Source organism: Phragmites australis, chromosome 8 (assembly GCF_958298935.1).
Source record: "Phragmites australis chromosome 8, lpPhrAust1.1, whole genome shotgun sequence".
NCBI lineage: Eukaryota > Viridiplantae > Streptophyta > Magnoliopsida > Poales > Poaceae > Phragmites > Phragmites australis.
The window spans coordinates 23,405,518-23,417,812 of record NC_084928.1 but is presented as its reverse complement, the minus strand read 5'-3'; the positions used below and the strand labels follow the sequence as shown (position 1 = coordinate 23,417,812).

The following is a 12,295-nucleotide window of genomic DNA, read 5'->3' as shown; positions in this document are numbered from 1 at the left end:
ATGATCAATCTTGATATTGATTCTCTTTATATTCTTCTCTAATGTTTAGAAGAGCTTGGCGACCTTAGAATCAATTTTTTCATCATTTGATGTGCTTTGATCATCCTCTTCATCGCTCTCTTCATCTTTATCACCATCATCTTCGCTTGAGCTTGACTCTTGCTCTTGTCTTCTCATCCTTGCCTTCAAGTGTTGGCATCGAGCTTGCTTACTTGTGAAAGCAAGGTTCTTAGTATAGGATAAGGAATAAGCTTCCACCCCCTATGTTCATGGTCATCTTATGGGTGGTGATCTTGCCGATTATTTGGCTTGGAGTCATCTTCTTGATGTCGCCCTTGTCGTAGATGATGGAGACGATCAGCATGTACTTTGGAAAAAGATCTTGAAGTATTCTTCTCACCACTTGATCATCTTTAATTTGCGTCAAACCTAGCACATTGATCTCATTGACAAGAATATTCAAACGAGAATACATATCATTAGTACTTTCATGGGGTAGTTGTTTGATGACATTGAGCTTAATAACTAGCACGTGATATTTTTTACTGTGCACATTCTTTGTGCCTTCATTTATTTCAATAAGACCATTCCAAATATCATGTTCATTGGTGAGAGAATAAACTCTATTGAATGCATCGGGGCATAGAGATTATAAAATGATACTTTTCGCCATTGTATTGGATTGTTTCTCTTTGTTGGTGATGCGCTGCCTCATCCCCACCTCGGTGACTCTCCAAACATCCAAACCTTTGGCTTGCAAAAAATAGGTTATTAGAATTTTCCAACAGGAAAAATTTGTACCATCAAAAAGAGAAGTACTATAGGTATCCATCCTAACATCGGACGTCACAACTCACTAGGCGGTGAAGCCTAACTGATCATAATGAGACTAAGACTCGAATACCACTTGAATTGGCGAAACCTTGTGAAAGGTGTGAGGATCTAACACCAATTGTAGAGATAGATGTGAGCCTTAGTTCTGATACTAATTGTGAGGATCGGTGACGTCCTAAGAGGGGGGTGAATTAGGACATTTAAAAACTAATAGCTCCAAAAACTTCATAAGATAAATCTATATCAATTTATATCTAAATATGCTCTATGTTTATCTAGTGTGCCTACTCTATTGTTCAAAAGGGCTCGCAACCTATCTAGGAAGGTAAATTGTAAGTATGTAAATGCAGAAACGTAAATAAAGTAGAGAGAGCAAACTCAGCATAAGGATTTTTATCCTGTAGTATCAATGGCATGAATGCAACCCCTAGTCAACATTGGAGCTCCACCAAGGATATGCTCCCGGTTGCCAAGACTCCTCCGATCATGACTCTTTAGCCACCAAGTCACAAAGACAAGGTCTCAACCTGAATGAGACACTAAGCCACAAAGGCAAGGTCTCACCACTAGCCTTTCTCCTGGTCACTTGTCGCCATATTCACTTCGAAGCTTGAGCCATCGAGGCAAGGGTCTTCGCGTCCCCGTACAAGCGTCTTGCTGCCACTCCACACCAAGTCGGAGGGTCAACAAGCTTGAGCTACTAAGGCCCAAGTTGCCGATGAGTCACCAAGACTCCAAGACATCGGCGTACCTCTCAGTACAAGGTTGGATCACTCCTTGATCCACTCTCTAGGTTACAGCACTTAGCAACACTTCTCTAAAGGCCTATAAGCACTAATCACTCTCTAATCTTATACTTAATCCCCTTGGATGAACACTTTTAGCACTTGATGGGTTGGATGTCTTCTCAAGTGTATATGGGCTTCTCTGGACTCCAGCACCTTCAAATGAATGAGTGGAGGGGTATTTATAGCCTCAACCATGCAGACTAGCCGTTGCCCCAATGGCTCTAATTATCTGTATACGCTGGATGATCCGGTGTAGACAACATAGTACTCATTGGACCATTCGGCATGTACATCTTCCAGAACTAGCTGTTGGAACATCACTCAAAACTTCTATAAACACCGGATGTTCCAATGTGTTCACCAGCTCCATTCCCGGACATTCCGGCGTGTTTAATTGAGCCATCCCACGCCTTCCTTAATGCAAAATACTCTGGCATTGCTTTGCTTCATCGTCGGACCATCTGGCGTATTAAACTATACCAAATCGGACATGTACCATCCTTGAGCTTCAACTCAGAAATGCTCTGGCATTCATATCTCCACATTGTCGAATCATCCAGTGTGTAAAAACACCTGACAAGAAAACACTCAGGCGTTCACAACTCCTCTACACCAGACCTTCATGTGTAGTCATTTTTCCTAGGACTTCTCCAATTCAACCAAACTTTGTCCCAGCTGCGGTGGCTTCTTAATGTATTGCAACCATAAGACCTACTAATATATATTCTTGACAAACATATTAGTCTCATTGACTATATTGTCAATAATCACCAAAATCATAATCATAGCCTAATAGGACTATTTTTGCTACAACTCTCCTTGAATATTGGAGTAATAAGGTACTGAGTCTGAACATGTCTGATCTCCTTTGTGCCAAGATCTAAAGTCTTTAGCATGAGAATCCTCATAAGATAATAAGACTCCTTATTCTATTGCTTTATACCCATCATTTTGAATATATACAAGGAAAGGCCTTGTGACCTTCACAAGGGTGATAAGTCCCCACAGATAATCTTCAAACAATATAAGTCCCTTTGCATAAGTGGGCATGCATGAATTCCGGTATATCCACTCTATGCACAATAACTCCTTTGTTATCTAACATACTCTTAGCACGCCACGTGTGTATGTATTAGCTTAAATGGGTTCAACTTATCTAGTGTGTTGGTATATGCTCATAGGCTTTGCTCATGGCAGTAAAGTGATTGAAGAAACTTGTATTTTTGAAAGTATCATGACATTCCAATTACACGCAAATTAAATCTTCAATTATACAATGTATCAAAATCTCCATCATGGCAGCCCATGATATTACGTTGTGGTGGTGATTTTAGTGGGAAATATACCACACACACTAAACATATGGAGTACCTAAGAAATGTATTAGACTTTGTATGCATCGCCATGCATAATCATTCTAACATGGAGTTGGTTATCCTCCAATCTACATTGGTGAAAATTTCCACAAATTTAAAACCTCCTATTAGAACCACATCAATACTCTCTTCTCATTCCTAGAATCCTCCAATGAACATTCAACGATTTCATTGTAAGCCCTAATCTTATCCAATAAGATGGATTGGGTCTATAGATCCTGATACTGGTTTCCAATTCAAAGAGTTATAGCAATTTCTAGCCTAAGAAGTATAATTGTTATTTGGACCAACTCCATTGAATGAGAGCATTCATATGACCCCTTTCTTCGGTTCATTTGGTTCTCTTCTGTCTCCTTGAGTACTCTCCAAAGAAATAAGGCAACTCAATAATTCTCATCCTCACCAGTCAAGACCAACTCAATTCTTAAGGGAGATTTATTTTTAGGTCAACAGAAGACTTGTAGTCTAGTATGTTTTAATATCCATAGTGCCCCAGATTACACATTGAAGTTTTTCAATTGCAACATGTTTGTGTTTGATAATAGAAATATGTTTTATCACGACAATATGCATGTACTACTAAATAATAGACATCAAAGATTGATCATACGATGACTAAAATTATGAAAATAAAGTCACCCAATGATAATTGAGATGCCCTTTTTAGATCTAAGAGCACAACTTTTATATTCTTTATGGAAATCAGGACCAGTTGTGTCGGAGGGTGAACTCTTATCGCAGGGATCCTGAGGGACCCCTTTTTGAGATTCGGCCAGGGGGGTGATTCTGAATATGTTTGCTGGAGAAATAAATAGGTGTAAATGCGATGGTAGGTGGGGTGGAATGATCGAATGCAGGATTAAGTAAATGCACTGGAGGGATTTAGGCAGGTTTGGGCCGCACTGAGCGTAATACCCTACTCCTGTGTGGATGCTATAAATGTCCTGAGAATGCCTCTCAGGAATGTTGCTGGTTACAAGAATATTTGTTTTATCCTAGAGCTTCGGGCTCCTTGTTCTTCGGTGGTCTCAGCTTCTGTGCTTGTACGAAGGTGTTCTTCGCCTTGCTTCTCAGTTGTTTTTGTCCGTGCCCGCCGGCTCCCTTAAATACTCGCCGGTAGTAGCGTGCTCCGAAAGGGAGGGCACGAGTTCCAAGGCACCATAAATGGAAAGGCAGTCATCATGGGCTCGCCAGCTCGAAGTGACGGGGGGTTGAAAACGCGCCCCCGCCCTGTCTCCGGTCGTCATGATGGTGCTGGCAAAGGGCGCCGTGGAGAGGGCCCACCGGGCAGCCGCAGAGCAGCCCGGCGTGCCCACCCGGTCTTGTTCGTCTGACACAGCAGGGCGGCAGGCAGGGCGCCTCGGGCCTTGCAATGCTATCCCGAGGCGCACCGGATGACGCGGGATGGGACCCGTGCATTAAATGTCCCCATGCCCTTCTGCCAGAATGTGGCAGGGACTGACACCGAGCGTGGCAGGAGCAGTTGGAGGTGACAGGCCACGCGCCCTCTTAAATACGGCATCGGACCTTTCACAGGCTGACACCTCACTGTCGAACCCCTGTGGGGACCACCGACGAAGGACTTCTTGGGCCGTTAGGGGACCGAGTGCTCGGGGGTCACTGTTAACCTCCCCGAGCACTCTCTCCTGAAAACACCCTCTCTTGATCCTCGGGGAACCGAGTGCTCGGGGGCCACTGTTCACGGCCCCGAGCACTCTCTCCCGGAATTGACTGTTCGGATTCTCGAGGAACTGAGTGCTCGGGGGCCGCTGTTCGCAACCCCGAGCACTCTCTCTCGGAACTACCTTCCTTGGGTCCCCGGGGTACTCGGGTGCTCGGGGGCCACTGTTCATGACCCCGAGCACTATCTTTCCGGTCACTTGGTCTTCGTAGATCATCGGGGAACCCGGGTACTCGGGGACCACTGTTCATGGCCCCGAGCGCCCTCTCCTGGGACTTAGTCTTTTCGTTTCTCGCAGAGATAAACCCTGCGGGAAGGTGCCACATGGCAGAATGCTGGCCTGGCCTCGGGATTCGGGGGCCCCTGGTTCCTGATTCACCGACAAGTTGTGATCTACACAATCCTTCAGGTATTTTCGTTTTATTTGGGATATGAGCTTGATCTAAGGAGGTCTCGTGTCCTAGGCCAAGGAGGAGAAGGAGGCCAAGGGAGTAGAGCAGGCTCGCTTGTCATTGTCATAAAATTATCTTCATACGAGTAACCAATTACAATCTCAACTTTTACATGCTCATACGGCCTCAGATTCAGTCAACCAAATAGAAACTCAGCTTAGCATGTCTAGACAGATATAATCAACTAAACACTCTTTTTTCAATAAATATAACTTCGCTCAGTCTGCTTAGACGATACAACTCTACGAAACCTCGTTGGGAGAAACACTACACACACATAGCTCAGATGGGCCATATTACAACAAAACATAAACTTGTCTAACATTCCGTTCATACAACATGGTCCAATCCTCGGTCTCTTCCTCAAGTATTCACATGTGCTGACAGGTGATCTAGTTTCTTTTGGACTTGATGCTGAAACCTTGTCAGGTTTGGTGACATACATGGTACCAAATTCGTCAAGTCCGAATCCGAACCGCCATCCCTGTAATTTTCCCATTCTTCTATAGAGCTGTAGTACTGGATGCAGCATGAGGCGACGGCCGAGATTTTTTACCTTCATTAATTAAGACCGCTGATCCGATTGATACGGCAGATCTTTTGTTTCCTTAAAAACTTACCGCGTCCGATTGCTGATGCCGTAGCACCCAAGGATTTACCGCATCCAGTAAAAGAGGAAGCAATCACAAATCCCTCTCCGGTTTCCTCCCCGCCCATTTTTGGGAACGCTTCCTCTCGTCTACTTATATATATACTACCCCGCCTCCCTCCTTGCCTGGCACATCGCATCGCAGCATTGAACATAGAGAGGCCTCTTCTTGGCCAAACAAGCAGAGAAGGAAACCAAGACAAATCCCTGTCCAGGTCGGTCTTGAGGCATCGCGAGGGCGGGAGGGCGGCCGGCAGCGACGACGATGGTGAGGCCGCCGAGCAAGGGGCGGCAGCGCATCGATATCGCGCCCATCCTCGACAAGGACCGCTGCCAGGTCACCTGCTCCAAGCGCAAGTCCGGGCTCTTCAAGAAGGCCAGCGAGATCTCCCTGCTCTGCGACGCGCACGTCGCCGTCCTCGTCTTCTCCAAGGCCGACAAGCCGTTCGCGCTGGGGACCCCCTCCGTCGACCACGTCCTCCGCCGCTTCGCGCCCCTCCCAGGCTACGACGAGGACGGCGCCCCCGCGCTGCTCGAGGACGTGGACGCCGTCGCCGACCGCGAGGCGGTGGAGGCCGTCTCGCGGCGAGCGGAGGAGACCAGGGCACTCGTGGCCGCGGAGCAGGCGCGGATGAACGCCATCGGGGACAAGGTGCTCCAGGCCAAGGCGGGCAGGCGGTTCTGGTGGGAGGCGGACATGGAGGCGCTCGGGGAGGCGGAGCTGCCGGAGTTCGCCAGGGCGCTGCAGCGGCTCAGGGATAACGTCGTCCGCCACGCTGAGAAGCTGCTCTCCGCTCCGGCGGCGCGGGAGCAGTAGTTGTGGCCCCGCCGGCGCTCAAAGCTGGGTCTTTTAATTCTACTTGAGTAGGTTAATTCTTTTTTACCGAGGTTAGGTTAATCCTTGGTTACTTAGGTTACTGTAATTGGCCTCTGAAAGGATGAAAAATTTTAGCGTGATTGGTATTAGTGGTTAATTTTGACCTGTTCTGCTAATAAGCCACCGGTGGCTGTCACAAGATGTAATTCAGTTCCTTCTCTTGACATAATGGCATGTGAATTCAACAATACGATAGATGCAAAGCGTTTGGAGGATTAATATATCATCAGTCCCTGATCTGCTTTCATTAAGGTTTTTTTTCAGTTTTATTATTTGGTATTGCTGCGACAACTGAAGATTTTGCTACGACTTTGTATTGCGAAGCTTGTTTTGCTAGGTGGCTGCTTCCTGGTTTTGGTGTCAAAACACCTGCTTCCTCGTTTCTTTGGAGTTTGAATTTGAATATTGGCGAATTACGCATTGCAGGATTGGACTATCTGATTGATTTCAAAAGAAATGGCTTATAATCCAATGCCTAGGAGAGACAATTAGATTTGCTGCATGACGGCACTTAACCAAGCATGAAAAGGTTCCACCTGCATTGATCTTCAGGAATCTTACTCGCTGGTTTAGGGTCGTCCCCTACATTCACCCAATTGCACATACATCATGTAATTCAGCTTGGGATGAACCGTCAAGGTTTCTCTGGTGGTTTGGGTGGAACTGTTGCGATATCTTCCTTCCAGTGAATTTCCGTTCAAATTTTTTGGAAGGTCATGTGCTAAACTTTGTTTCCTTTGGAAGAAAGAGGATGACATGTGAAACAAATAGGAAAAAAAGTATAAACCTAATTAGACCAGATGGAAAAGAAAAGAACTACCCCCCGTGGGACAATTCAAAGAAAGGGGCACAGTACTTAAAAAAAGAAACGGAACCAAAATTATGAAACTGAAGTTGTATCATATCGTCTCAGATTGAAAAGGTCAATTACAACACATGCTGTAAGAAAAGTGAACTACAATCGCATCTTTCCTCACGAAGAGACACTTAGCTGAAGCATCGGTCACAAGGTCCAAGAAAATAATTCCACTTCACAATACTCAAGCACCTATCTTGATATGACCAATCGTAAATGTCTTATTTAGATGATGCGCGTCATCCTATTCACTGTAAGCACCATGAAGATCAGGATAAAAGTTCTGATAGTTATGGACTTCATATAAGGATTAGTTATAATAAAGCAAGAAAATATTTCATTAAAAAAGTGAGTTCAAACAAGAAATGATCTTGCACAACAAGTGGGATACTTGGTTATTCAATTACAAAACTTTTCAATTCAGATAGGAGTGCAGAAAAAATTTAGCATGGTTATGGTGTAAAAAAAGGGGAATATACAGGAGTATTCACATAATGAAGGGGACATAAAACAAAAAGACTGTTTAAATACAGAAAAAAAACATGGTTAAAGTTTAATGGTTATCATGTACGAGAAGGGGGCAGAAAGCGAGCATATGAACAACGACAATAATAAAATGGTAACTAGAGTGTTACTGGAAAATATTTAGTTCACCTCAGACTTTCAACCAAGAGCCACGAACAGATGCAGGCTCAAAACAATTTGCCTTAGTTTTGCTTTTCTTTTGTGTCGAAAGAGAAATAAACTTAGAACTAAATACAAATCTGATATGTTAATTTTCAAAAGCAAAGTAGAATACAAATCTTAAATCTAATGTTATTTTTAAAAGTTGGTAAAAGTTATTTTCAAAAGTTGGTAATGTGATAATAAGCAAGTAATATAAAATAAAGGAATAAGTCCATTTTACTTCCTCGAACTATCACGTTTGTCCGGATAATTTCTGAACTTTTAAATCGTCCATTTTATTCCCCCGAACTATCAATACCGTCAATTTTACACCCGAAGTGGTTTTTCTCGGTGGTTTTGATGACATGGTGACGGTTTCGCCACATGGCAGTCCTAATCAGCGTGTCCAGTCAGCGTGCTGACAACAGCGTTGGGCAGTAATTCAATTTTTCTTTAGAAAAATAATTCATGAAGATAGATTACTCTGAAAAATTGGTTTTATGTTTAAAAAAATCCAAAAAATATATAATGATTTAGATAAATGTTTAATATATTTTTAGCTTTGTTTTTATTTCTGTAAATAATATTTAATGTTTTCTAGTGTAAAAATTATTCCAAAAATGTTAGAATAAATTTTTTAATTTGGATAATAGTTTTAGAAAATATAGATTAATTCTGATAAAGTTTAAAAATATTTTCTTTGATAAAATAAATGATTTTAATATGTTTTGTTGCATATAAAATTAGTTTTGATTCTAGTAAAATTAGGTTTAAATCCAGAAAAATAGTTTCGTCGTTTTTAGTCGTAGTTTCGCGTCATTTCTAGCCGTTTAAAATTCGTTTAGCCTTACTTTTGTGGATATTTTGGACATATTTGAGCACATTTTTGGTACATTTTGGGCACATTTGAGCATATTTTGGGCACATTTACCGTATGTTGGTCCTATTTGGGCACGTTTTGATCATATTTCGTCATATTTGGGTACATTTTTAGCACATTTGGACATATTTTGGCACATTTGGTCACATTTGGGCATATTTTGGGCACATTTGGCCATATTTTGGACATATTTGAGCACATTTGGGTACATTTTGGCATATTTGGCCACATTTGGCCATATTTTGTCCAAATGTGCCAAAATGTGCCCTAAATGTGCCCAAATATAACTAAAATGTGTCAAAATGTGTCCAAATATGTCTAAAATGTGCCCAAATTAGCAAAAATGTATCTAAAATGTCCTCAAAATGTGTTTAAAAAGGGCCCAAATGTGTCCAAAATGTATCCAAATGTGACCAAAATGTGGCTAAAATATGTCAAAATGTGGCCAAAATTGCCTCAAATGTGCCCAAATGTGGCTAAAATATGGCCAAATGTGTCCAAATGTGCCAAAATGTGCTCAAAATGTGCTAAAATGTGCCCAAAAAGTACGGCTAAACTAATTTTAAACGGCTAGAAACAACGCTAAAACTACGGCTAAAAATGACGAAAACTATTTTTCTGGAATTAAACCTAATTTTCTAGAATAAAAACTAATTTTATATAAAAAAAACATATTAAAAGCATTTATTTAATCAAAGAAATTTTTTTAAACTTTATCAGAATTAACCTATATTTTTAAAACTATTTTCCAAATTAAAACATTATTGTAACATTTTTGGAATAGTTTTTACACTAGAAAAACATTAAATAATATTTACAGAAAGAAAAACAGAGATAGAAACATAGAAAAATATTTATCTAAATCATTTTATATTTTTGGACTTTTTTCTAAAAATAAAACTATTTTTCGGAATAATCTATTTTCATTAATTATTTTTCTAAAGAAAAATCGAATTACTGCGTAGCGCTGATGTCAGCACGCTGACTAGGACTGTCATGTGGCGAAACCGCCACCACGTCATCAAAACCACCGGGAAAAATCACTCCGAGTGGTAAAATGGACGGTATTGATAGTTTGAGGGAGTAAAATGGACGGTTTAAAAGTTCAGTGGGTTATTCGAACAAACGTGAAGTTCGATGAAGTAAAATGGATTTATTATACCATGAGCTTTTGCCCTTCAATTCATATGATTTTTATTGCATCATATTCTTTACTTAGTACCTCATATCCCATTCAACTTTTTATGGTATTTGGTGTATGTATCATAGCATTTCGTCAGCTTTCGCACTTCAATTCATATGATTCTTGTTGCATCATATTCTTTACTCAGTACCTCATATCCCATTCAATTTTTTATGGTATTTGGTGCATGTATCATAGCATTTTGTCACGTTAATTATGATGTATCGTTCTTTCTTTTAGTGATCGACGAACCGGAGAGCGACGAGGGTATTCTTGAAGTGAAACCTGATTGTGATATTGTGTGTGAAGCACTTGAGCAAGGCAAAGTATCTAAGCATATTGCACCCATTACTTTGGATCATATGTTGCCTTCAATTTGATAAAGTATGTTATATGTATGTCATGCATGATAGTCGAGGTTGGGCTTTTGGAAGTAGATCCTAATTGTTGCATTACCCTTTCTTGGTATTGTTATCTCTTTATCCATTGTAACCCTGAGTATAGCACTCAATGGTCCAACTTAAAATGAATATATCATGCTTAGAAAGGCTTAGTTCATCGGTAGAAGTCAAGCGGTGGTTCGACCAGCGTTCGTGAGCTTATGGCTTACACTTATTTTACAAATACAATGTTAATGATGGGATGTGTTAGTTAGTATGGATGAGACAAGATTCGGGCGAACAATAGGGATGACTCGAGAAGAGAGTCTTAAATGCTATAGGTTCGTTTGAATCGAATAAGCACCGTCCATTATTGTAGTTGACTTTAGCACATTTTGTACTTACCACATCGATATAATGGTAGATAAGCCGAATAACATTTGTAGTTATGACCTTTTGGTTTGTTAGCCTATGGTGTCATGGGTATAATAGGCATGTAGAGGTAATGTGGTAAAGGTGTTATGGGCATAATAGGCTTGTAGAGGTATCTAGTTTGCTCGGAGAGTAGTTCTAGTTACCTCAACACCTTGAGGCATAACTAGGGTGCTCCAGAAGTAGCCCTAGTAGACCTTCGCACCTATAGGTGCATGTTCAAACGGTCGGAGCTCAATTGGAAAAGGTTGAAACGGGTACCCTCTTGTGCGCACTTTAGCGGGTGACACAAGCTGAATGATCCTCGTGTCATGTGGATAAAGATGTACCCCCTGCATGTTGTAATATAAATTCTAATTATCACACTCTTGGTTATGAGCATGCTTATGTCCATTTACATCAATCGTAGAGTCTTTGATATCGGGATGTTGTAATGGTATGGTTGGAAGTGCTTGGTGGTGTTGATATGGAGTTGATATGTTACAAGTTACAACTTTGTTATGTTGATGATCTTAGGATATAAGGGTGTTTTGGTTAGGTGTAGATGCTTACATTTGAGTCCAAATCACTTTTGTATATGAAGTTACTTAACCTTGTGGCCGAGTCCTTGCTAATTACCCATACGCATTCTCTTTGGAGTCGGGCTATTTATAAGTGTCCATTATGGATTAAATCTTGCGAGTACCTTCATACTCACGTGCTTTTTAGGTGAGAAAGATTTAGTTTTTGGCTATTTTACTCCCACCGATGTTGGCGACGGGCGGGAGTAGTGTCATTCTACTCGTGTGTCATTATTTTGGGATGGTGCCTTAAGACAAACAATGCTACCCATCTTTTGCGTAATGTAACTTATTCCACTGCGTAACTACTCTAACAAATGTTCGGGTTATGTATTTTGTTGTAAATTTTAATCTACTTAAAGACTTATAACTAAATTTAATTACTCGTTCTTTATTATGTCTTGTGATGATGTGCTTATTGTAAAAGTGTGTGTTCTGATCCTAGAAGTAAACACATGTTGGGACTAACGAAATAGTATTTTGGTTAATCATTGTATGCGTGATTATGAAAAATGATCGTCCTAATGATTAGCTCGGCAGCGGGCGGATGCAGCTGCAGCTGGGCCGAGGCGCGCGAGTGGCCCAGAAGGATGCGGGTGGCAGTGGCTGGCCCAAGCGGGGAGAGAAGAGGAAAAGAGGGCCGTCACGGGCTGGCTTGACTGGGTGGGCTGGATGGTAGGG

General features: G+C 41.6%; 1 protein-coding gene across 1 annotated transcript; it reads left to right on the top strand.

Moving 5' to 3' along the window:
- The first annotated feature begins 5,839 nt into the window (after positions 1-5,839).
- Positions 5,840-6,754, top strand: LOC133925886 (agamous-like MADS-box protein AGL61). Its single transcript, XM_062371629.1, has one exon. It carries the CDS (start codon positions 6,046-6,048, stop codon positions 6,595-6,597), a length of 552 nt encoding a protein of 183 aa, XP_062227613.1. The 5' UTR covers positions 5,840-6,045; the 3' UTR covers positions 6,598-6,754.
- The last annotated feature ends 5,541 nt before the right edge of the window (positions 6,755-12,295 follow it).

What these genes read in the sequence shown, in the direction of transcription:
- LOC133925886 (XM_062371629.1), top strand. Translation starts at nt 6,046, where the DNA reads ATGGTGAGGCCGCCGAGCAAGGGGCGGCAGCGCATCGATATCGCGCCC.